Source organism: Tympanuchus pallidicinctus, unplaced genomic scaffold (genome assembly GCF_026119805.1).
Source record: "Tympanuchus pallidicinctus isolate F22 unplaced genomic scaffold, pur_lepc_1.0 scaffold21, whole genome shotgun sequence".
NCBI classification, from domain to species: Eukaryota; Metazoa; Chordata; class Aves; order Galliformes; family Phasianidae; genus Tympanuchus; species Tympanuchus pallidicinctus.
This window is the reverse complement of record NW_026294733.1, coordinates 6335868-6360968: the sequence shown is the minus strand read 5'-3', so window position 1 is coordinate 6360968 and position 25101 is coordinate 6335868. Positions and strand designations below refer to the sequence as shown.

Here is a 25101-nt window from a genome sequence, read left to right as displayed (position 1 = left end):
CTGATGTTAGAGGCTGTGGCTAAATGATACACAGATATGCTGACAGACATCAAGTATATAAAAATTCAGTCTGCTAGTTCACATTTGTTCAAAAACTGTTGATGGTTTAGCTTTCTATCAGAAGGTTTTATGCATGCTTATCCATCTTTCTGTCTTCCAGATCCAGCATACATTCAATATGCATTTCAAAAGAAATTCAGTCCCGTGACTGCTTCTAGTATAAGTGGGATCCCAGGTGATCCCAAATGCACAGATATGCTGTTATTGATCAAAGATCCATTGCATCTATCTATATATAATTCAGACTACGACTTCTTTTCCCCTTTTTGATTTACAGGAAACTTCAAAAGGTTTATTGGAATTGCTGTAAGAAAGGTTGACATTCAAGTACTAAGCTATTCCTGTCAGTTATACTTCAAGTTTGTATAAGATTCTATTCTGTAAATTGTATCTAGGAGGCTAGTAGCTCTTTAAAGAGAAAACACCAGTGCTTTCTCATAGTAAGCACAGAGGTAGCCAGTCTAAAGTAAATCATCACCCTGTCTGGGACCATGTGAAGAATGAATTGGGTGTTTTGTTTGTTGGCTTCTAAAATAGATCTAGTCACTAAGTACCCATTATCAGTGAAACGACCCATTTCTACTAGAAAAAAATTGCCACTGAGAAAACAATTTGTACAATATTGTATTTTCCACACATTTTATCTTCCTAGTTTGTGTTGAACTGAGTGAAATAAAGCAGATCTTCACTTTTTTTTCCCCTTTCAGAATTTAAGCAGGGGTTGAAAGAAGGTCACTTCAAAAGTAATGCCTCCTTTTTATTTCCATGGAAACTACAACAGATACAAAGACCACAATAACACTATTTGATAGAGCAAATTCTCAACTATAAAACAATGTTTTTCAATGTAGTTGCTACCATTAGCTATCCATTTATGCCAGTGATGAACAAAAGCCTACTTGCTCTGCTCATAAAGACCTGCACCTGTGCAAGTGACCCACTGACACTGCTGCCACTGCTGACATGCTGCCTCACTGTGCTCACATCACTATTTGGTCTCCAACAACATTCAGCAAGTGTCAGTGAATGTCAGTGGGTACCATTTATTCTGCATGGAGGAATTCACTGACACAACTTTGCTTCATACATGCTTCTATGTCAGATGCCATTTTGTCAGACTGCCCCTTTGCTGCCATCTGTCACATGGCAACAAAATGGAATGGAAGGTTTGTAGGAAGGTTCAACCTCTGCTGCCATCTCACCAACATCTATTTCTGACATTTCAGGTGAATGAAGTAAAAGAGGAGGCATTACTTTCAGAGCAGACCCCTTATTTAATTTCTGGTAATAACAAGTTTAGTAAACTTTTAACCATCAGCGTCATGTGGGCTGCTACTCCAATTCAGTTTTGGGGGAGAAATTCTCAAGTTATCTGAAGTGCTGCCAGCTATTACTCTGATTTCAATTATATTATGTTTTGTTTAGTGCATTCTCTAATGTAAGGTTAAATCTGTTGCAAATTGCAATCTCTCTTTGGAATTTTGTGACATTTTCCACTTTGAGAAATGCTGCATGACTGAAATATGAATGGTATTGTAATCTTAGATGAAATTTTGTTCTAAACATACAAAATCATGGTAGGAAAATTATTTTTACCTATACCAGTTGAATTATTCACCGTCTGTATTACTTATGTTTAAAACTGACTTTGTGACTTCAAAAAAACAATAAAAAAGTAACCCTAATATAAACAACATCTTGTGTGTGACAAGCTACTTCCCTAGAAGTTAAGGATGATACCATTTTTCTCCTTTGTGAATGTCCAGGCATGACACTGGAACGTGTTTAAGGCACTTCTATGTCTTATTCACTATATTATGACTTATTCATTTTATGAAATACAAACATATGTAAGAATGAGACTACTGTTAAGTAATGTTTAAGTAATTAAAACCTTGTCGTTTATTCAGTTGTGCAGTATGCCTATAGAGTGGCCTCAAAATGGAGAAATCTCAATTTAAAAATAAACTTACAGCTTCCAAATTTCAAGGGGCAAGCATGCACATCCATAGGAAAGTCTTCTAAATGCATTGGACATTCTGCTCTCACAGTCAATCTATAACGGATCAATGAGCAAAAAGACATATTTATTCTACTTTCATAGAAATAGTAAATAGACTTCTATTAAGACGCATAAAATAGTCTATCATCTGTTATATGATTAATAAGCAGCTAGAGCAGGACCTGAATGGCCTGTCTCAGAATGCAGATAGACCTTTGTAAACATAGCAGTGAATCTGACTGCTCTTTACCATGTCTGATTGTACAGCAGAGACAGGCTTATACTTTTAACTTGGTATAAGGAGTAAAATCTCAGAAACCAAAATTGCTTCCATGCTGCCATCACAAAATTGTCCAGTTTCGGGTGTTGAAACATTTGTTGAAATCATTTTGTTGCTACTAGCAACATGTTGCTTAGTATGAGAAATTAAATAAACTAAAAACATTTCCTCAAACTATCACATATCACACACAAGTCAGCAAGGAATGGACTGCAATACTTGAATGCCAGGCAAAAGATTGCATTAAGACACTTACAAATATGAGGAAATAGAAATTGTTATGGTCAAAAAAGAGATGTGAACAGTGTGCTACCAAGGTAGTGTTCTTGGGAATTAATTCCTGAACAAGCATTTTGCCAGAAAAGAAAAACTGACCTAGACTTGTATAAGTACCAATCAACCAGACTGTACCCTAGCCTTGGCAGTCTTGAAGGATGTTTCAGAACAAACTGAACATATTTGGTAAGCTCTCAAATGTCTGGAGACTGTATTTTCTCCAAATACTTGTACTCTTTTAAAAATATTTTTAGAATTGTTAAAAGAAAGCTCACTGTTCACCTACTTACTGAACTACCCATCTTGACTTCCAAGACAGAAGCGTCACATAAATATAGCTATGTAGAGACAACGTGTTATTTCTTTCATTGCTCAGTTCATGGTTCTTTTCAATTCAGAACATTTCCACCACTGTGCATCATCATTGTTTTGAAATAACGACCTCTGCTTACAACTGATTAGCTCAAGTTATTATTGTCATAAAAAGAATAATATATTAACAATAAGAATGATCCCAGAACAAAAAAAAAAACAACACAAGGAAAACCGAGCAAACAAAAAACAAAACAAAGCAAAACAAACCCACAAACATTTCAAATGCTTTAGTGAAATGTTATTTTTTTTACAAATGGAATAATACATTTTTAGATTCTCAGATTCCCAAAAAGCACAAAAAATTACAGTGTGTTCAAGGTGACATCAGATGGGGCTTTGGACAACTTTGTTTTGAGGAAGATGTCCTGGAGCATGATGTGGAATTAAGTGATGTCTAAGGTACCTTTGAACCTAACTATTCCGTAATTCTACTTTGCTGGTGGAATCCTTGAAAGCAACTAAAAATTAATGTCCTCTGCAAACTGATTGTTTCCTGACTCTCTAGGCCTTCTACCTTCTCAAAATCAGGTATTAAGAAATGTGCAGCATGTGTAAAGGTAGCAGAGCGGAAGGAAAACAAAACACTTGCAAATGCCTTTTTGTCCATCATTCCTGGACATGTCATGGAAAAGATGATTAAACAAGAATCAAATAATCCCCAAAAAGGAACCTGCTTCCTGTTTGGAAAATAGCTTTACCTACTTAAATTGTCAAACTAAATGAAAGATAAAATATTTGAGGGCTCACCTCATTGTGTACAGCAGTGTCCCATCCTCTGTAATTCGCAGTAATTTATTTGGCATCGTCATATTATGAGCCACTGACTTCTTTCCATTGTGGAAAAAGGTATCAGGTGTCCAAATTTTGCTGGCCATTAAATTGTTTAACCGGAGAACAGTCATAGGTCCTTTGAATTTTAATCTCTCATCTTTCCAGCTTTGGCGGAAAAATACATCTATAGTGTATTCCTACACCAATTCAGAAGAGAAAAGGTAATACTGCCATGTGTTGCAACACAGGAATTTGAAAATCATAATTTTACTGTTCCCTTAAAGCAAGACTATTAATGAAATTAGTAATTATCAGAACATTTATTCTCTAAATTACTTACAATGTATCTGAAGCTGGTTATTTAGCAGCTACAACATCATTACTGTACTGAACAGAGTAAATGTTAGGAAGAATGGCATATGAAAAGTTAGAAAGAATTGAAGATATAAGATATAGGAAATAACATAATCCACCCCTTTCTCCTTTTACCTTTCATAGAACTGTAATTTGAACCTGCAGACACTGAACCATTGTGCATAGCACAGGAAGAATTTGTCTCTTTGAATAAAACAAGGCTGGTGAGACAGGATCTTATCAGAGCCTTTTGTTCTAGGTGCCTCTTTAGCACGAACATGCAGTCAACTTACAAAAAGTTCATGGCTCACTGAATTATGTGGTCTGGTTTATGGGACGTGAAATGGCTCAGAGTCTAAATTATTGCACTAGAGAGAGAGAACAAGATGAGGACAACTTTGGACCAAGAGTTATAGTGCGGGGCAATAGGGAAGAGATGTATTGGCTGAGTTCAGTGTATACAGGGAGAATCAAAATAACCAACATTCATTATGAAATTGAAGACTGACTTCATACAAATTTCCTTCTTCTAGGAATTAAGAGGCAGAGGGTGAAGTTAGAAAACATATGTTGGTGCTTTCTAAATAAAAGACAGAATAGTTTCACACTGGATGGGAGGAAATATGGAAAAGTCTTGCGGATGCAGTATACTGTAATATTTACATGGGGAAATACCCAATCCCAAAGTGAAGTGCTATATGGGATTACCCTGGCCCTTCCATCATTCTTGATTATGATTTTGTGATAAATGTCAAAAGCAGCCATCCAAACACTGTTCAAATTACCCTGAATGATAATCTTTTGGCCGAGAAATGGAACCTTTTCTGAGATCTCCTGCCAATGATTGATGGCAAATCCTGAAGGCAAATGTTTCTGGCACACAGTGCTACAAGTAAAAGAGCTTCCCCAAGGAATATATTAATAAAGTGAACATTTAAAATCTTTCTCTTGCAGTCTCCTTTAGACTTCTGGTTTTTATTGAAAAAATGGCAGCATTGTACAACATAAGCAACTGTGAGCTGTGTATTACTTATGCAACTATCAGCAAGTATCGATGGTGATAGTCTTGTGGCATTTTTTTCCTGTTTTCAGGGCTCAAAACACCTAAATAAGTTTATTATGGACAATAAAATGTAGTTCCAGGGGATGATCTTTGTTGTTGGTGGTGTTTTCATCTGAGACCTGTGAATCACATTGATGCATATTTAATTGCAAAGATGATAGCATTTTCACTTTCTTAATCACATGCTCAGTGTGCTGCTGGAGGCTGGATTTGTTCAGCTCCAGTGACAGCAGTTGTGCACTTTTAGCCACATCTTCCTTCAAAACCCTGCTGGATCAGAGCCTCAGGTTGAATCCTGTGCAAGATAGTGTCCCAAATGTGTAGAAGAGTAGAAAACAGAGGAGGTATAAAAGGCAGTAAAATACTGTATTTCCTTAGCTCCAAGGATTTCTTCTTACATGCATGGGAAGAGTAAAAGACGTGCCCAGATGGGGATCCCACTTCAGTGTGCCATTTAAGCCACTCATTTTCTCTCGCAACTGCAAAAGGTGGGAGGTGGTGCAGGTTTAGAGAAGTGTGTATGGGTATTCCGTTTATGTGAGCATAGTATTCTGCTGTTGAAAGAACAAAGAGTCTGGAAGGTTTGGTAAAGGAATCTGACAGCAGAAAACAAGATTCAGTTAAAAAGGGGCTGACAGATCTTGCCTGGCATAAACTGCATCATTCTCTATCCCAGGCTGCTGCGCCATAAACCATTTTGGCTGAGCTGTCTTACCCCCTTAGCTTTCACTACCTGCTTCAACATGTACAATAATTCTCCTCAAATGAATCCCGACAGACAGCTGATCTTTAAGATCAAGTCATCAGATAACTCTTACTCTGATTATAGCTTTCTTCCATAGAGTGCCATCAGAAGAAACCGTGTTCTGTAGCACTGTTTTATGTGCAAGTGGGTGAGCAAGATAAAATTCAGTATAAATTTTCCACAGAGATTCTTCTATCCTTAGCATGCAAGTAAAGAAAGAAGATTCCTATTTGCACTTTGCCAATGAATTGTGTAGTACTGAATATTTACAGTACTTTGTCCTAAATGAGAGATTCAGGCAGGAAATCTTTAGTACTTTATACATTTCTAAGCCACTCATCTGTTCGCTCTCCCTGGAAGTTGTTTATGTACATGGTAGACCACAACATGGTCTGTATTGTACTAGGTGATATATAGGAAGGTACAAAGGCAGAAATTCTTTCCCAAAAAGCATACAGTAGAGAAGCAGTGGGAATGAAGGCTTACTGGGAAAACTGTGTTGTTGGCTTATTTTTGTGTTTCTTTTTTTTTTAATGAACAAAATTACTGTAAATGCTTCTTATTCCAGGCAATATATATACAAATTTCAAAACAATGACACTTATGTGAGAATAAGCAGTTATCTGCTTATTAGTTCAATCCACCATCCGAAAGATCGTGCCTCAAGATCTGTGAGGGTCTTCCAAGATTAGATGTTTTTATTTCCAAAGGTGTTTTTCTCCTGTTTAACTTTATTCACAAGTTTAAGATGGAGAGAAGGCATTCTTTTTATAGAATAACAGGTTATGTCTATGCTGTTCTTAAAAGAGTGTCTTGAGAGTGGGTAGGAACACCATGTTCTGCCTGATATATCAACCTACTATCTATATAACTGCCTCACTGGATTCCTGCAAACAGATGGTCTAGGTATGCTGGTGTCTCACTATGGCTGTAGTTTTATAACATATGGCGTCAGCTGGAATAGCTCATTCCCAGCCTCAAGCCATCAGTCTAGGCTCAGACAGCAGTGCACCATCCCCTTGGCATGCCAATACAGATGCCTGTGAGACCCTCCTGTGACCAGATCCCATAACCCAGTCAATGCTGACTGTCATTCTGCTCACTGGAGCAAATTTGGGGTAGCTCTCAAAAGATAGTGTCCACAGTCAACTTGTAGCATGCACAGAAGGCTTTGCATTAAATGTGCATGGAATTAACATGAATTTATATTCGGATAAGCTCTTCATTTGATCTTTCCCTCTATGTTTTTCTCTCATTTTCACACATTTCCTTAAGCAGAAGAGTTAGCATAAGTAGGCTGTACACACATTACTTTCTATGCGAGGTGAGTAGGAGTATTACACTAAATCCTTTTCTGTGGTCTCTTGCTTTTCAAAATCTGTGAACACCTGCCTGTCTGCTTTTTGGCAGTGATTGCTTATGCTATAATCATGCAGCTATACTGAGGTCAATTTATTTTTTTCCAAGTATACTTATTTGTAATTTTGAAAGTAGATTATTTTTGACTTCAATATTTTATCCCAGAAACCCAAATCCTATGCAAATATTAGTTTTCCCAGGAACATCAAATTAGCTTTACCTTCTACTCAATAATGAAATCATCTGAAACTATCAACTGTAAGTACACAGTGAAGTCCAGACACACTATTCCCAAATAATATAGAAGGATCACTGGTTGCTCTAAATTTATGTCTGTGAGTAGGAAAGCATCGGTGCCTGTTTATTAACTTGCTGCTCCTTAATTGAATTTCTTAGTAAATCTGACTCAACAGATCATGCAGTAGGTTGGTCAGGTAACTCTAACAAGTGTTACCTTGTGTTTTCACCAGCATGTATCTAGTACTCTTTTTATTCTCACCTCCTCCAAGCATCTGTGTCCACTCCAATACTTCAAAAGAATTTAATTTTCAGGAATTTTTAACTATCTACCTCCCAAAAAGACAGATCTCTAAAAAAATCAAGCAACTGCCTTCACAAGCTACAGCTGCTGCAATTTTAATTCAACGCTAAAAATTAAGTGTGTATTAGACCCATGACTGTGTCTGAAGTTTTCATTTAGTTTCATGGTTGGTTATCTATTTCCAGACAGAACTGGAAAAGCAAAAATTGCTCATTCAATCACCAGAGCAAGAAGTTTAGATGTCAGAAGCAATTCTTAATTAAAAAAAAAAACCTCACATTTTAATGTATAATTTAGACCAATGTCTAGGAATTGTGTTTCAAAACATTTTTTAAAAAAGTGCAGGAGTAATTTATTGAATTTTTCTGAATTCTTCTTCATGGTACAGTACTTAGACACAGCACTCCATACATGAACTGAGGAGACAAGTCATCAGTGTGACTGTTTCCCTGGATTGCCCTTTGATTTCAGGACTTCCTAGCAGAAGCTGGAAATAGTCCAAGCTTTTCTTTCTCATGTAAATGTGATGGTGTGAGTTGGAAATACAGTTTTGATTGTAGTTTTATAAATAGTGTCATCCAAGCAGTCAGGAAAATGGTGGCTTTGCATAAAGCTCTTTTATGAAAATAAAGTAGTTTAGAAGAGTTACTTGCTCTGTAGTTTTGGCGTTTAAGGCCCATCTACATTTTCAGTTTTGATTAAACAAATGACAATTTTGAAGAGATAAATTGAACTTCCTATGATATTTTTTCCACATGTTCTTATTTTTTCTTTCTTCTGTGAATGCTTCTAGTTAAATGCAAGCAGTAACAAGACTGAATTTTCTTTCTTTCCCCCCCCATTTAAATTGATGGGGATGTTTTCAGCATTCATCTTTATACAGGATCCAACAGATACTAGTAATTGCAAACCAGGCTTTCCCTGTCAATAGCAATGAAGATCTCATTTAGATGCTTAATTTAAAGTACTTTATCCATATTTTTACACATTTTTTTTTATCTCTTAAGACCAGGGATCGCAACATCTTCATTCAGTTTTCTGAACTTCTGAATCCCCTGCAGTTATCTGGCAATTTGATTTTCATATTCATGCCATAAAGAAGTGACACTAATTCTCTCATTAATCTTCTCTTCTCTTTCAGCAGCCAAGTTCGAAGAAACTCACTTCCCATTGATCAGTAGCTTTTAATATAAAAATACAGGTTAGAGTGTATGGATGTCACATTGTAAGCACAAGTGTTAATTGCATTTTAAGATTATGATCTTTCTCAGCAAATTGGATCAGTGATGTGCCAGCAAGGACCTGAGCAATCATTCTCAGAAGAGTACTGATCCAAACCTTAATGCATTTCATAATATATTAGGTAGCAAATATAAGGTCTGTTAAAATACATTATTAAAGTCATCGAGGATGCTAATTTCAGGGCACTTAAATGCAGTCACAGCTAGCAGGAATCACTGCACATAAATGCTGACAGCATTTTGGAATCAAGTGCTCAAAAAAAACCCAAACAGTAGTAAATAAGTTATTGCTTACATCCTCCATCCTTCAGATTAAAAAGACAAGAGAAAATGAATGCTCTAGAAATACAGGCCATCACTTACCATATCATGGTCTGAAACAGGCCCAAAGCTGGTGACGAAGATGTCAGTCTTCACTTCAGTTACACGCTCTGATGAAGCAGGAAATTAGGACAGTGAGTGTCTATCAACAGTCTTCATTAGATCTAACCATTACCAATTCTCACAATAAATAGAAAAATTATTGGCTTTGATTAGCAATTCTAAAATTGGTCTACAATACAGTCCTGATAATTTATTGCTTCTCAATGTAATTTCACAGTGAATATTGTCAGCAACATTTTTTTTTGTTGTCGTGTTTCCATGGGACTTTTTGAGACATGACTTGTACTGAAACAGCAGACATAGTTCTGCTGTTGTAGAAATCCTGTCACTCTCTGACTACTAAAGGTTTTTGTCTGACAATACAGATAGTGCCAGGTATTTTACACTTTACTCTTAAAAGTCTTATTGGGTACCTAGTGCTGCTGGGCAAGCTGATTGAAGGTCTCTAATAATTAACCCCAGGCTTATGAATTATGCATTTAGTGCTAAGACACAGAAACATAGAAAAAAGAGAGAGATAAAATACATTCTAGTGTATAAAAAAGTAAAGATTTTTATTTATTTTTTGCATGAGATGGCTTCATTAGTCCTGATTATGAGAAACAAAAACAAGTTAAAACTGATCCAAATGAACATAATCTCAACCTCTCTACTATATCTTTTATATGTCTGTCTGATTTCCACACAGAACCAAACATTTGGCTTATGGGGATGCACTGTTTAAAGTTCCTTTAAGAAATTCACAAACTGCATCTCTCTCCTTCCTCTCCCTGCCCCCTGTACTCAGACTACCAGTCACTTCTGAGCATCCTGGTATTTTCTAGGATGCACATCAGAAAATGCTCACCCAGGATGGCAAGTATCAAAATAACTCTCTTGAGTTAAATATAGTTGCAGGGAATAACACCACCTGAAGGCATACATCCTAACAGTGTTGAGTGGGGGTAACCCCATCAGCTCTCAGAACTTAGACTGATCTCAGAATATTTACTATTTACTATGAGCACTATAGAAACCAGTGTGGGTTGTTTTTTTTTTGTTTTTGTTGTGGTTTTTTGTTTGTTTGTTTTAGGAATTTCAAATGTGGAAGGAGATATGCATTTCTCAAATAACTTCCAAATAAAATAAATAATGTGTGAAATCTGCTACACTAAAACTAATTTTAAAGAGGCTAAAAGAAAAGTACATGTACAGAAAGTAAAGGTCATGCAGCGAAGCAAAAACTGACTAAGAAGTCATAAGACTAAGAAACATATATAGATCTATAGCATCTATATATTATTAAATATTGTAAAATTAGATGAAAGTAATTAATAGAATCCTCTGATTTGAAAAACATTTCAGATGTGTTTTCTTGTTGGTGGTGGTTTTTTCATTGTTTTTGTTCTTTTTTTTTCTTTTTTTTTTTTTTTTTTGCATCTGGGAACAAACAAGATTAATTGAAGTTCTTACACAAAGAAAAGTGAAATATGTTTAAAAACAATATACACTTCCACGTATAACCCAAAAATTCTAATGAGAGTCAGTGTTCTACAGTGTACATAGGGTTTTCAGTTGCATTCTGAAAGCTCTACAACTTGTCAATATATATGTTTCATAGTTTTAATAAAAAACTTTATACAAAAAAATGCCTCTCGTTGTAAGATAGCAATAATCTGAATGTAAAATTGCTTCTCATTCTACCATCATTTCTGTAATGCACTGAATGACCCTTGTATTCTGTTAGAAAATCAGTTCAAAAATCAGGAAGTAGGAAATCTGTAGCACTCGTTGGAAAAACTGAAGGATGAAATTTCTAGTTTATTATTTGTAATTATAGAAAGTAAAGTACTGTGATGTAGCTGAGTTGCTTAATGGTGGCTCTTTTGGTTCTTTGAATCTGACAAAACCATTGGATAGGTGCAATTTCCTACTTGGCTCTCCAGTGAAATGAAGGCATGACCTTATCACTGTTTACAAGCTTTTCAACTGACTCAGAGAAATTTAAGGATTCTTTTGACATCTAATTGACTCTTGTCTTAAAGAAATCCACAGTGAGAATTTAATCTTCTATTACGGGAAGAAGAATATGGTTATCCAGAAAGTACTTGGCTTGGAAGAAGAGTGCTCTCTCCTTCAACTCATCACTTTTACAAAGTTCAAGAGGTGAAAGCTATGGTCTGGTATGAAACAGCCAGCAGAAAAAGAAGACATAGTTTTCACAAGGTCCAGTAAGACACTCATGAGTACACTTTTTAAGTTACAGATGTTTTATCATCTTTTCTTGAGACTGAGAATCTACTATCATCATAAGATCTATTAGCTTTCTGTATATTGAAAAGCGAATCTCTAACTCTTTAAAAGATCCTTCATTCTGACTTGCCATTTTTCCATCTCCTTTCTACTGAGGCATTCCCACAAGTGTCATTAGGAAACAGAAGATGCTGGAAGCTCTTCAGAATCAGCCCCAAGGGATTCATTCTTAATAATATAAACTCAGAGATTTAGGAGACATAAGGTCATGGTGTGGAGGTTAAAGTTCAAGGAAATGATTTTGGGGAAACAAAATGGAAACTAAAGGCTTCCAAATTAAGATGGAAAGTTTTTGATAAATAAATAGAAAATTAGTGGTGCTTTTCATTTCTATACTGCAGCAAAGATAATTTAAGTGACACAAAACTCATAATTAGTAATAGAAAAATTTGATTCTGAAATCACAACAGACTCTTACCATCATACCAGTTAGACTTTTACAGACCATCTAATCACTGTCCTCCTCAAATCCAAAAAAAAAAAAAAAAAAAATGCACATCATCAGATGATTAGTTTTTCCTTTGATATGTACCACATTTTCAAGAGTGAGAAAAATGTGGAAATCTGTATGAAGACATAAATTAGCCCTTCCAAATCTATGTGGAAGTTCTGAAATTTTTGTTTACTGTTTTACTAAATAGATGATTCAGCTGCGCTGTGTTTAGAGCTTCAAACGTTGTGAGTCACTCCTGCACAGAAGATGCGTTTACTGTATGCATACAGTTAGGATGTATATTTAGAATCAAGGTTAACCATGTTCTGTTTAGAGCTTGAATATCATGGGAAGGCTTAACTGTGCTTCAAATGCTCAGAATGCACTGAGATTTGTTTCAAGAACTTCAAATCCTGATCTATATTCAAAATCTTTACAATGTCCCTAAGAACTAGAGAAAATTCTAAGCTATTGAACAAAACAAGTTCAGGCCAGGAGCTGATCTTACTGCTGAGGATAAATCCATCGACTGTGAATACACTGGCCATGTCTCTTGACTATAACATCTTTTTCCTGAACCAGGAATTGATAAGATATCTGTAGATCGTGTAATTCCATTAAAAAATAATAATAAAATAAAAAGTAAATTATTAGTGACCAACTAGCTTTACATTATGTTTAATGATGTACACTGTAAGGTCCAACTGGTCAGCAAAAGGACTACTGTGTTTAACATGTAGGCACCAGAACACAACATCAAGCAATAAACTGGTTTATATCAGGGGGAAATTATTTTGATCCAGATATGCCTACGAAAGCATCAGTCAGTGTAAACTACTGTCATTGCTTACAACCACTGTGTTTTGGTAATGATGCTAGGATAAACACTTTAAATTAATACGTAAAAACAATAAGTGTTTTGATTTAAATTCCCAGGGAGGTTATTATTTCTAGAATTGTGACTGGATTACAAATTGAGAACAAAATAAGGAATATAGATTGATTTTAACAGCATGAAATAAGCCCATTTATCATAGAAAACTATACATTAACTATTTCCCTTTCTCACCTGCTGGTATATGAACACAAGCCTTATCAGAATTACTCATTTTCGTATTTTAAATTAATTTCCTTATTTTTGATTCTGCACCTGCTCCCCCTGCATGTCTTGTTTAAGTGTATGCTATAATTATTAAAATGGAGAAGAGTCTTCCTGTGGTTTTGAATGAAAGGGAATTAGATGCCTGTATGGTGTAAACTGCTCCTACTGAAGAAAAAACTGCACATGGACTTCAAAAGTAGATACCAAAATGGAGAACAATGGCCTGTCCTGACATTGCTCAGCCATAGTCCACGCTGCTATGAAGGCAGCTACGCCATCACATGCTAACCCTCCCCACAGCAGTTAACAGCTCAAAGCTGCCTCCACAGAGTCACAGAATCACAGAATGGCCAGGTTTGGAAGGGACCTCAAGAATCATGAATTTCCAACCCCCCTGCCACATGCAGGGCCACCAACCTCTACATTTAATACCAGACCAGGCTGCCCAGCGCCCCATCCAACTGGCCTTGAACACCTCCAGGGATGGGGCATCCACAACCTCTCTGGGCAGCCTGTGCCAGCACCTCACCACTCTCATAGTGAAGAACGTCTCTACTGTTGTATCAAAGCTATTTTCCTAAGGTCTTCTCTGTTTACAACTGTCCTTACATCAGTTACCTACAGAGTTGCAAACAAAACAAAATAAACCCTTTAAGTTCTTAGAGGGCGAAGTATAGTATCTGATGCTTCTTCATTATGGGATTACGAGTAAGCTTCAGTATAGGTCTCTCTTTTCATTTAAAATAGAAATAAATAAAGTTTAATTAAATTTTCATTGCATATACAGACTAGAACCATATTTCCACGAAATTATAAGTTAGTTTAGATGTGAGCTTAAATTAAACAATTTCCACTGGGACCACGATCACCAAAAGGTCAGTTTATCATATATTTATAGACAGTGCTCTAGAAAAGCTGAATTTTAAAGCCTATTTAGCATAATACTGTCAAGTTTATTCTCTGTCATTTTAAATATAAGCACTTTGTGGAAGTAATGAATTGCCTGAGATGGACCAACATTCCACTTAGGGACAGTCACACTCAGTGTTGATATCCATCACAAAAGACAGATAACAAATATCCCTTACTGATAACATTATAAAAATATAATTCTGTTCAATACTAAAGTAGTATTTGTGATCTATTTGGGCTGCTCTAATGGCCACTCAACCCAACAATAAAAGCAAAATCAATTTAGGGAGATGTTATCTGACCTGCTTGATCAAACCTCTTCTTAGTTTTGTATTAATCCATCTTCGCACTACAAAATCCCTCTCAAAGGGATAAGTAGCATTTGCAGTTGTTCTAAATTGAGAGGTCACAGACCACCCGATATCATTTAGTTTTATAGAGGAGATGTGTACACTAAGATGATATTTAAAAAAATTTTGTAGCTACACCTGATATCATGTTACTGAATCTCAAGCACCGGGTGCAAACAACTTGCCCTGTGAAAGCTCTCTCTACCCTGTGGCCCTCCATGCCTGCCATGGTAGTAAGCTAGGACTTGTATGTATTCTCCACATGAATACATCCCAGAACAAAAGTCAACGTGATATTCATTTATTCACAAAACTTATTTTTGTATCATTTCTTATTGCTTTTCCATTCTTTTAAACTCCCACCATAGATACAGAATTTTACTACGGGAGGTCACCAAACATTGACTTCAGTTTTCCTCCTTATAGACCACCTTCAGATTACGGTCTGATTCTTTCTTTTGTTCAGCACTGTGCATTGGAAAAGTGAGCAACATCTTTTTCACTCCTAGTACTAGGATGCATTCAGTTCACACAGGAAATTAAGCTTTTACCTAAGTGACTTCGCTTTTAATTTTTTCTCTTAATGTCTGCTATGATTCCCTCCTTTTCAGATTCAGCACATTACTCTGTACAATCCCTCCATCTTCCTTTTTGTAGATGAGTATCCTCTTGTAGAGTTAATAGGGGTCCTCTAGTGTGATTCAAAACATTTTTAGATTCATTTTTAAAGTTCTATTTTCCAAGCAGAAATAACTGTAAATATAGTTATCTGTCCACGTTTATGGATGGATGCTAAGGATGCTGTTTCCTAGTGATGTCTGACTAAATGACTGTGCCCACATATGCAGGCAGTGAACATCTAAATAACACAATTTATATCAATGATTATTGATAACAGGTGGAAATTTGTCAGTGCATAACGAAATGCTGTGTTTTTCCTTTAAAGAAAAATGAGATTAATTTTAGCCACAATGCCGTTCTTTAAAATAATACACATATTCAGTTATTCAGCAGTTTTTCCCAATGGGTCCCGTAATCCATATTTTTATATTCTTTCTAAGGATAAGTAATTTGTTCTTTGTTTAATGGCAGAATGCTCAGAGCTATTCACTTTATTTCAGGTATGGTCTTACTAAGTAATCTGACAACTAATAGTATTTAATGCCTTGTTCTCTGAAAAGCATATGCATTTCTTCATTTTCATTTTGAGATGATACCGCAAAAGTAAATGTTAAAAAAGGGAGGCTTTAAAATTAATCAGGCACTGACTCCACACATGCTGAAAGAGAGGTTCAAAATTAGTCAGAAATTCATTCTCTTTTTTGTTTCTGTTCATGTACATAATTCAGTTTCCCATATATTTGGAATATGTATACGTGTAGTACATAAGGAGAGGTCTTAGAGGGATAAGCAGAGAGCTTTCTGCAATTTGGCCCTTTCTATAGGAGAAAGTAACCATACCATGCATTGTTTTACTTCATTTACTCTTTCTTAGAAGACACAGAAAAAAAGAAAGTGCAAACATTTTGAATTTCCAGTAGTGGATCAAACTGTAATGGAAGGCTGTTGAACATCTGCCTCCAAAAACCATGCTGTACTGATACATAAATTTGCACTTCTTGCTGGATATTTCTATGTCTGGAACATGTCAGAATATATTCCCCCAAATTATCTAAATGAAATACATCAAAATTACATTATCTCGAGTTTCCTAGGCACAATGTTTTGAAAAGCTGAACTTCCAGCTGAATTCCAGCATAAACCCTTTATTATAAATTAGCATTATAATTAAAACTACTGGCCTATATGTATGTCTCTAGTTCGTGGAATAAAATCATGTCTTTTGAATCAAGCATTTTAAACATGTGTATGGGAACTGCTGAGTCACAGCCTGAACCTCTGATTGATCACCTGAGGTGAGCACAGGTGAAGGCAATTCCACCCCTCCTAGACCTATTTAAGAGCTGGCTACCAGAGGGGAAGGATCTCTTTTGAAGACCTCCTCTCCTGGTGTTTTCTGGTGAGCTCAACCAAAGGGTAAGCTCTTCTACTTATTCTCTTTTGTGATCGTTGTCTACTTTGCCTAATTCTCTTGATTGTATTGTGATTATAACATCTTGATATCTATTGATTATACGCAATTATATTGTGATTATAACATCTTCATTATACAAACATGAATCTACTGCACAGAATTTCATCTGATGTGGGATTCTCAAAAGGTCTTGATACACTTAGTTCTAGTGTTCTACACTGAGGAATAGAAGAGCAAATTTAAATTTATTCTGAGGTACTGACATCACAAATGTGCACTGTATTGAGTAAAAGGCAAATTGTAGTCTTACAGGTCTTTGGCCTGGGTCTACGCAGACCTTGTGACCAATCTCTGGATTGCAATCCAGAGGAGAGAAATTCCTTTCTGTGGGTCTCCTTTTGTTTACTCTTCCAGTAACTGTGAAATAAATCCTAACAGCTACAAAACTCACAAGAAATCATCATGTTCTCAGATTTTTCTTGCAGACGTGTACCAGACTTTACACAGTTTGCAGAGTTTCGTTTATTTACTGCCTTCTGTGCTGTGTTTATTTACTGTGATATAGTAGCTTACTGAATTCTACAGTTGCATTAATCAAAGATTAAAGAGCATTTGTTTCTCTACTAATCCAAAGGTTTGCAAGCAAATAAGAAGTACCAGTAGATAAGTTATTCTTATTTTGTTTTATATTATCTGAAACTGCACACAAAAATTTACAAACCAACCCATTTTTGAATGTTTTTTCCTAATAGACCCTTTATAAACAGAATTTTATCTCTGTATCTATGTCATTCTTTTAAGTCAGTGAAGTCAAACCATGGAAGAAGAAGGCTCACAATGCAAGAGCTATTGCAAGATGCTAGCCTTGAGTCACAGAATAATATTAATTTTAATTATCTTTCCTTTCAACCGCAGCAGATGACATAAGAATTCTTAGTGCAGTGTGCCCTGTTTTTCTTACAGGGTGGTTCTGCTGAGAACTGGTATATGAAATCGGTTAAGTAAAACTTCGTGGGGTGGGTGTGTTGCTTTGTTTTTGTTTTGCTGGGGAGGGAAAGTGGCACAGTTAGAATCTCTACCTTTACAACCTTTTAAGACCGAGTTTTTGGATCATGTCTCTGACGAACTAATCAGAGAGTCAACACAGGGATGCTGATAAGGAGTAGGGTTTGTAAGAATATTTTTATAAAGATGTAATTGCTATATGGTTTTATAACTCTTTATGGATTCAGCCCTGAGAGCAGAAGAAAGACATTATTACCAACTTGCAAAGACAAAATGTTACAGAAACAAATCTTGACATACCCAACGGAGAAAAAATGTTATAAACTTCTCTGAGACATTTATATGACTAAGGTTAATTGATGTTTTCTGTTTTAAAACCAGATCCTCTTACTCTTAGTCAGTGGGATTTTTGCATGCTTGCATGTGCTGTTTGGGTCTGATTCATCAGTTTTTGCCATTTGTCAGGTCACATCTTTTATTCTTCCTACATTCAAAATTTTAATAGATATTCAGAGGTCTAGAATTGTCAACCATTTTCTTTCTTCAAGCAAAAATGTGTGAAAACTGAGTATATGGAAGACAGCACAGCATTTTTGAAAGAAACAGATACTACATATCAACGTTTATATATATATTTATAAATTGAAGGAAAACAAGTTTATATTGGAAAAATAACATTGTTTTAATTGTTTTTTTTCTCTAACACTTTGAAAATTTTAACACACCTCCCAGTCCTGGTCTCAGGCGGTTATCATAACCGTCCAGCAGGCGATCCAATATCCTGGTAAATACTGTGGTGTTGTCTTTAAGTTCATCTTGCGATGAGGTTTGTCCATAGCTGAAATACACAACAGTTAAAACTGAAACACAGTTATCAGGAACCTCACAAAGCAATAATTCCAAAATGTGTCTAATCCTGATTATTCTGATTTATGACCATAAAATCTCCTCCAGAAAATTGCAATACAGGGTTGTTTCATTTAAACATTTTATTTTTAAATTGTACATTTTTAGTGAAATCTGAGAAAACTAGTGCCTTTCCATGAAGGGTGAGGTGAGCAAATATAACTTCAATTCCTCAATGCTTATCTCATTATTCAGTAATCTTTATAATATTCCAACATGTTTTCAGTAAAAGGCTCATTTGTGTTACAACAGATAATGAAGGAATTGCATGCTAAGAAATACAAAGTGATTTGCATAAAAAAAAGTGAGAGCACTGTTTAAGAACTGAAAATAAATGCTAAAAAAAAACAAAATCAAGATCCCACCAAGAGTAAATAAGTAAATCATATGAGGGTATACTATCACAAGTCTGTAAACAATTGTGCTTTGCTTCCTGTTTTCTTCTAGTGGCTGCATTCAGGGGAATGTCTCCCATTTTTCCTTAAGGACGGAACCACTTCTTGGGAAGCAGATCTGTCCTATCTCTAAAGCTTTGCTTACAGATTCTGAATGTATTACTCTAACTCAGCCAAAGGTCCTGAAATTTTGCTTGAATAAGGGCAGAATTAAGCTCTTTGAACTCAGCTACCAAAACCTTACTTCCATCATTACAAATCAGAACGAAGTCCTTGGGCTTAGTGGTTTCTGTCTGCTGTAAAAGGCATCAGAATTGACTTTTTTCTTAAATCTGAAACCTTTCCAATCATAGATAATTCCCTTAATCATAGATTACAGTTGTCTTAAAGCCAAGCCCAGTACCATTTTTTTCATTCATTGCTGGGAGGACTTCCACTCTAAACATGTGTAGTCATCATGACTGAAATACAAAACACTGCTTTGCAGAACATCACTTTCTCATGCTTGATACTGAACTGGATCAACAGTGCAGTACCAGAAACGTCTGTAAAGCTCAGCTACAGCCACAGTGAGCAGTTTGCTATCTGTACAATCCTGGTGGTACATGGCTCTCTGTGCTCTGACAGTCACTTCTGCTCTAACCAGCAAAGGCTGTCTTGCAAGGAATATTACCAATATGCAAAACAAGCTGATCCCCTTAAAGTAGCTGCAAAATTATTATCTAGCAATGCATCCTTTTTAAGTCAAACATTCCTGTATATCTGACATAGATATTCCACTTGTATCAAACAGAAAGGAGGAGAGGTTGTCTGAGTATGGATGCTCTGCAAATGCTTCCAAGCTATTTCGCAGTTCAGATTTGAATAAGTATCACTGCATATTTGAACAAGTTTTAGATCTGACATTCACAGCATTGTTTTACTTCACTCATATGTGACTTGTAGAGAACACTTTTCAAGGTACTTCAATGCATATAAATAACTGTTCCTAATGAAGAAGAAAAAATCTCAAACAGCCTTTTAAAAATGCTAGCAATACTATGCATTTCTTCTAGTCACATCATACAATTTCACTTAATACAGATTAGGTTGATTTGTATTTATTTTTCATACCCACAGGTGCATTGTAAGATGCTAATATGTTTTTCTTTTCTTTTTCCTGTATGTCACTAAATAACAAGTTCTCTTGCTGTCTCCTTTGAGCAGTATCTTGTAAAGCATTTTTTCTTGTATGTCTTATGTAGAACTGAATACAGAAATGTTCACTGGATTACATTCTCTATTAACACTCATTGTCATTAAACAAGCTGCTGCACATACATCTCTCAAGGATAGCAGAAGGTCATCAGAATTAAGGTGGCAAAAGGATATAAAAAGATTTTAGAAATTCTAGGGGTAAATAACTGAGTGTGTTTGCAGAAGCACTGTCAGAAAAATGGACTATAGAGGCAGCACAGTCTGAGCAGATGCAATACAACACAGCGCTTCCACCCTGGCTGTTGCATCTGTCAGTACCCTCACCTGTTCTTTCCACCATTTTTTCAGAGGTAAAGAGCACCATTAGGGCCGGTTTTAATGGACACATCATCACAACAGGAAGAATCTGAACATTTGTGTACGTATCAAGCACATTGCAGCTCCACAGGGGCTGTGATATTTCAGTCAAAACTCCCATGTTAAAGCAGCCCCAGTGCTGTTCTGGATTTTGTGTTTTGTTTTTCATGAAAAATGATATGGAAGGACTGTGTGCTTCTGCATCGCAAACATTTTGTCTGACAATTGTTTTTTTTTCTTAAAGAATTAATAGCACTCCAGAAGAAAAGGCAAGGGAAGTTACTATGACAAAATGGCTCTAAAAACAGATGCAATTTATGAAGAATATGTACATTTGTGGGAAAAGTGACTGTATGTGACTGTGGTTTCATATTAAGCCACAGTATAATAAAACACTGTGCACTAACTCCATCTACAGGTCATTATAATACTGACACACCATATAATTTTTAAACACTAGTCCAATGCATTTTAATTCTCGCATTAGGAATGCACTTGTGTACGTTATAGACAGAACACACATGAACATCCACATGTAGATGTACACATACTGATATAACAACTCAACACATTTTCACAAGATTACCTAGGCAGGCCAGGTGTAGGACTTCATGAACACTTGAAAACCTCATGTTTCTTAATATGTGATCAAAACAAAGGCGTTTCTTCTAAAACATCACACTTATTCTATACATTAAAGGAATCAACTGCTTTTATTTCTGTTTTTTTTTTTTAAGAGAAAACAGCTGTGCAGATGAACCTTTGTCCTTTTGCACACTTCAGTCTACTGAAATTCGTTAAGGAACCAGAAGGTAAGCTCATCTAGAGCTGCTCATATGTGAGAACACACTGTGGACAGCCAGGCGCAAATGAATCTTATAGGAATCACTCTCAACACAGCAAAACTGAAGCTGCTGCTGGGTCATGAGGCAGCACTACTGACAATACACAGATATTTTCAAAATACAGAAATGTATCTTCCAGTCTTCCTAACTCCTTTTACTCATTTTTGAATGTCATAGCCTTCAGTATACTCCAAATTACCTTACAGTTTTTAGTTAACATACTCGCTGTTGGATAATGTACCACTACTGATTGTTCTGAATGCTGTTTTTAGATCAAAACTTTTACATACGTTCCATAAAAATTCAATGCAACATTGTCTTTCACATAGTTCAGCTGTCAGGTTTGAGCTTGCCTATTCCTTACCCAAGCAGTCCCACTTCACCAAGGAGGTCTGCTTTGGAGTCACAGGTACTGACTTAGAACACAATCCTCACCCAACAAAAAATGACTTCTATTCCCTTTTCCCCTGGGGATAAAATGGGAGAAGGAGCTACGGGGCTGGGAGCATTCCAGCAGCGCCCACAGGAGAAAAAGTTATGAGCAAGCACTCAAATTAAAAATAAAAATCAAAACAAAGCACATTAATCACAGGTTTTTTTTTTTTTTTCTTCTCTAAGTAAGTTTTACTCTCCAGCAGTCATTCTGTAAGAATATAAAAGACTGGATAGGTGTTTAAAACTCACTGTGCCTTTAGCTTGTTTTAGGTAGGCTTTGCTTTGTTTTATTCACAATACTGCTAAAAAATATATATTGTTATGCAAACAAATTGCAGTTTTCTTTCAATCTTCTCTTAGTTAGATTTATCTGGGATTTGAATAGGGATTAACTTTCCTCAATACACTGAGCAGTAGTGCAGCCCATGCAATATTACACTGCCGCATTAAATTCAAGGTTCCCAAAACATGTCGATGCATTGAAAAACATCTCCTCACCTTCTTTCAGTCAGTGCATTCAGCAGCAGGCTCCAGGCCCAGAGGCAGTCGCAAAGAACGAGGAGTCTCTTCATGGTGGGCTCTGAAACTGAAAGGAAAATAATCATCAGTGCCCCCTACATTAAAGCAGGTACTATGGGAAGAAGCCATCCCGTCCAGGCGACTTTTGCAGAATCATTTGGTGTCAGACAGTGACCTCACAATACCAGCGCTGGTGTCATTCAGCCCAAGGGGGGCCTTGGCCATTTTGTTTTCCTTCCCCTTTTGCACACAGAAGCTTGGAGAGGAATGTATGTTGCACTCGGGGTTTGTTCTTGTTTGCATTATTCTTGAACTTCAACAAAAGTAATTATGAGTTCAAGCTGCTGTCCCCAAACTCTGAGACAATCCTTACTCCATTCTTTCCTGACAAGGCACCTCCTAACATTTCCAGGTAAGTAAGTGTAATTCTCTCGTTCGACTTGAGCCAGCCTGAGCCCTTCCAAGGCTCCTGTAAGGTGTCAGTGTGTATCTGTGCTCCAGAGGAAAGCGGTGCTTCCCCCACAGACTCTGCTTTGCTTTGGTGTGGCAGCAGCAACTTTCTTCTCTGGCTGAGACTCCTCTCCTCTTCCCTGAAATATTTGTTTCACAGGAGTATCATCATCAGACTCTGACTCTATGATCTCCTGCTACGTATGCACAGTAATATTTTTGTCAGGCTAAAGGACACAACTCACAATGAAACCATGTTTTGACATCCTACACACCATCTCCTAAGTCCCTAGCAGGCTCTGATTGCTGCTGGAAAGTGGTTTTGCATCAGAGCCTTTTCCTCACTTCCAAACGTTTCCTGTCCTCTCTCCAGAGTGAGTTATTCTCACTTTACCTTTGAGTAAAAAGTAACACAACCAGATTGTTTCTTTTGCTTTCCAATGAGCCATAAAACACAAAGTTGGCTGACATTTGTGGAATCGGTGTTCTAGATTCAACTGATTGCCCAGGAGATGCTGCAGGTTCCCCTTGCATACCTAGGGCACTGGAATCCAGTTGATTTTTACCATCCATTACATTAAATAAACAAAATCTGGAGCCCATCTTTTCCCCAGTAATGGAGTTTTTAAACTGCCTGAGAAAACAAAGCACTGTGCCTAGAAATGCTCTTGTATCTTTAAATACAGCTATCCCAATTCACTGCACACCCTCAGGGACAATTTAAATCAATAAAATATCATTACAAAGCCGCATGTAAGCAGCGAGATATAATTAATGCGTTTATAGACAAATGATCGGCAGATAAGCATTTAGTGGGGCTGAGCTAATCTGACTGGGTGGAAAGGAGCCCGATGGAAGGCAGGGAGGAAGATTGCATCTGAACTTGCTCTGGGATCAGCCCCCTCATAGATGGAGAGGCAACATCTTTGGCTTCCAAAATTGCCTCTCCCAGTCCCGCCAACTTCTGCCTCTGCAAAAAAGGCTTCTCCGGCTGAGGAAGGGAAAGTGAATTATTTGGAACTATCTTGATCTGTTGAGCTCCACGCTCGCTCCCCCCAAGCCCTTCACACCATTCCCTCCTACAACAAATCCAGAAAGGTGCTATAAATCCTAGAGGAGGAAAGTTTCTGACAGCTGGAAAAACCAAACGGTGTAGACTTTGAGGGAGCACAGGACAGCAGCATCCCCTGCCCCCCGGCCTCCCCAGGCTCACACCGCTGGGCACCAGCTCTGCTTTCCCCGTTCAAAATGGGAGAAGGAGCCACGAGGCTGCGAGCATTTCAGCAGCGCCCACTGGAAAAAAAAAAAAAAAAAAAAAAAAAAAAAAAAAAAAGGGGGGGGGGGGAAATGCATTTTGACCCCCCAGTGACAGATTTGCACGGCTCCGAGGCGCAAATCTGGACTTCTTTTCCTCCTGGCATTTCAACTTTGTATTTCCCCCTCGCCCTGAGCGAGCCACCCCTCCCACCGCCTCCCTGGGAGCAAAATAAATAAATAACAAACCCCCCCAAACCCATCCACCTTTTCCAAGTAGAAACCCGACCACGCTAAAAAGGTAAATAAACGAAAGAAATGTGAAAACGCCCCTCGATCGCTGCGGATTTTCGAGCTGGAGGGGGTAGGAAAAACCCACCCCGACCCGGCGGTACCTGCGGGGAGAGCAGAGCTGAGCAGAGCAGAGCTGAGCAGCCGCTTGCGCGCCGGGACGCGGTGCCCGCAGCCGGCAGCACCCGGAGCGGTGCGGGTGTGCGCGGTGTGCGTGTGCGGTGCGGCGGTGTGTGTGTGTGTGTGTGTGTGTGTGTGCGCGGTGCGTGCCAGCAGCCGCCCTTACCGGAGCCCCTCGGGCGCGGGTCCGCGGCGCCGCTGCCCGGCTGTGCCGCCGCTGCGCTCCCGCCCGCGGCGCGGAGGCTGCGCGGCTCCGGCCCCGCCGCTCACTCCGCCTCGGCCATCGCCCGCCGCCGCCGCTCCGCTCCTCCGGGCTGGGAGCCCGAATTTCTATTCCGATATTCCGACCGTCGCTATACAACAAAAGCTTTCTCTTTACCAAGACAGTAGTAATACGTCCCAGGGTAAACCGGATGTGAAATAGGCTGTGACTTCATGCCAGAGAGATTTTATTTTAGAAAGGAAGGTGGTACCAAGCTCTCATCTAGAGACCAATCCGCCCATTTTTTATATGCAGCACAATTTAACTTCCAGCGCTCTCGCCCTAATCCCTTTCTCTCTGGCTGCAGCCTCAAATCCTTCTACAATCTGCAGCGTTATTATTTTTTGGGGGGGCGGCACGGCCGGGGGGGGGGAGGGCTGGGAATCTTTGGACACTCTCCGTCTACAAACCGCTCTATTTTAAGGGTTAAAATTAAAACTACAACCGACTTGCGTTAGCGTTCAACCTTTGATCAAATATTTAATCGCGG

The 25101-nt window shown here is 37.7% G+C and overlaps 1 protein-coding gene across 2 annotated transcripts in view; it reads right to left on the bottom strand.

Moving 5' to 3' along the window:
* GABRA1 (gamma-aminobutyric acid type A receptor subunit alpha1) overlaps positions 1-24887 on the bottom strand; it is a 41564-nt gene extending 16677 nt beyond the window's left edge. Inside the window, exons 1-6 of one of the 2 annotated variants that reach the window (XM_052684825.1) lie at positions 24516-24887; positions 22214-22301; positions 18306-18418; positions 9431-9498; positions 3741-3961; positions 2034-2116 (exon numbers count right to left, since the gene is read on the bottom strand). In XM_052684825.1, the coding sequence (XP_052540785.1) occupies positions 2034-2116; positions 3741-3961; positions 9431-9498; positions 18306-18418; positions 22214-22287 (559 nt within the window). In that variant the 5' untranslated portion in view covers positions 22288-22301; positions 24516-24887. Of the gene's footprint in view, positions 1-2033; positions 2117-3740; positions 3962-9430; positions 9499-18305; positions 18419-22213; positions 22302-24333; positions 24474-24515 lie in introns of those variants that run through there. The other variant, XM_052684826.1, reaches the window with a different exon arrangement.
* Between the last annotated feature and the right edge of the window lie 214 nt (positions 24888-25101).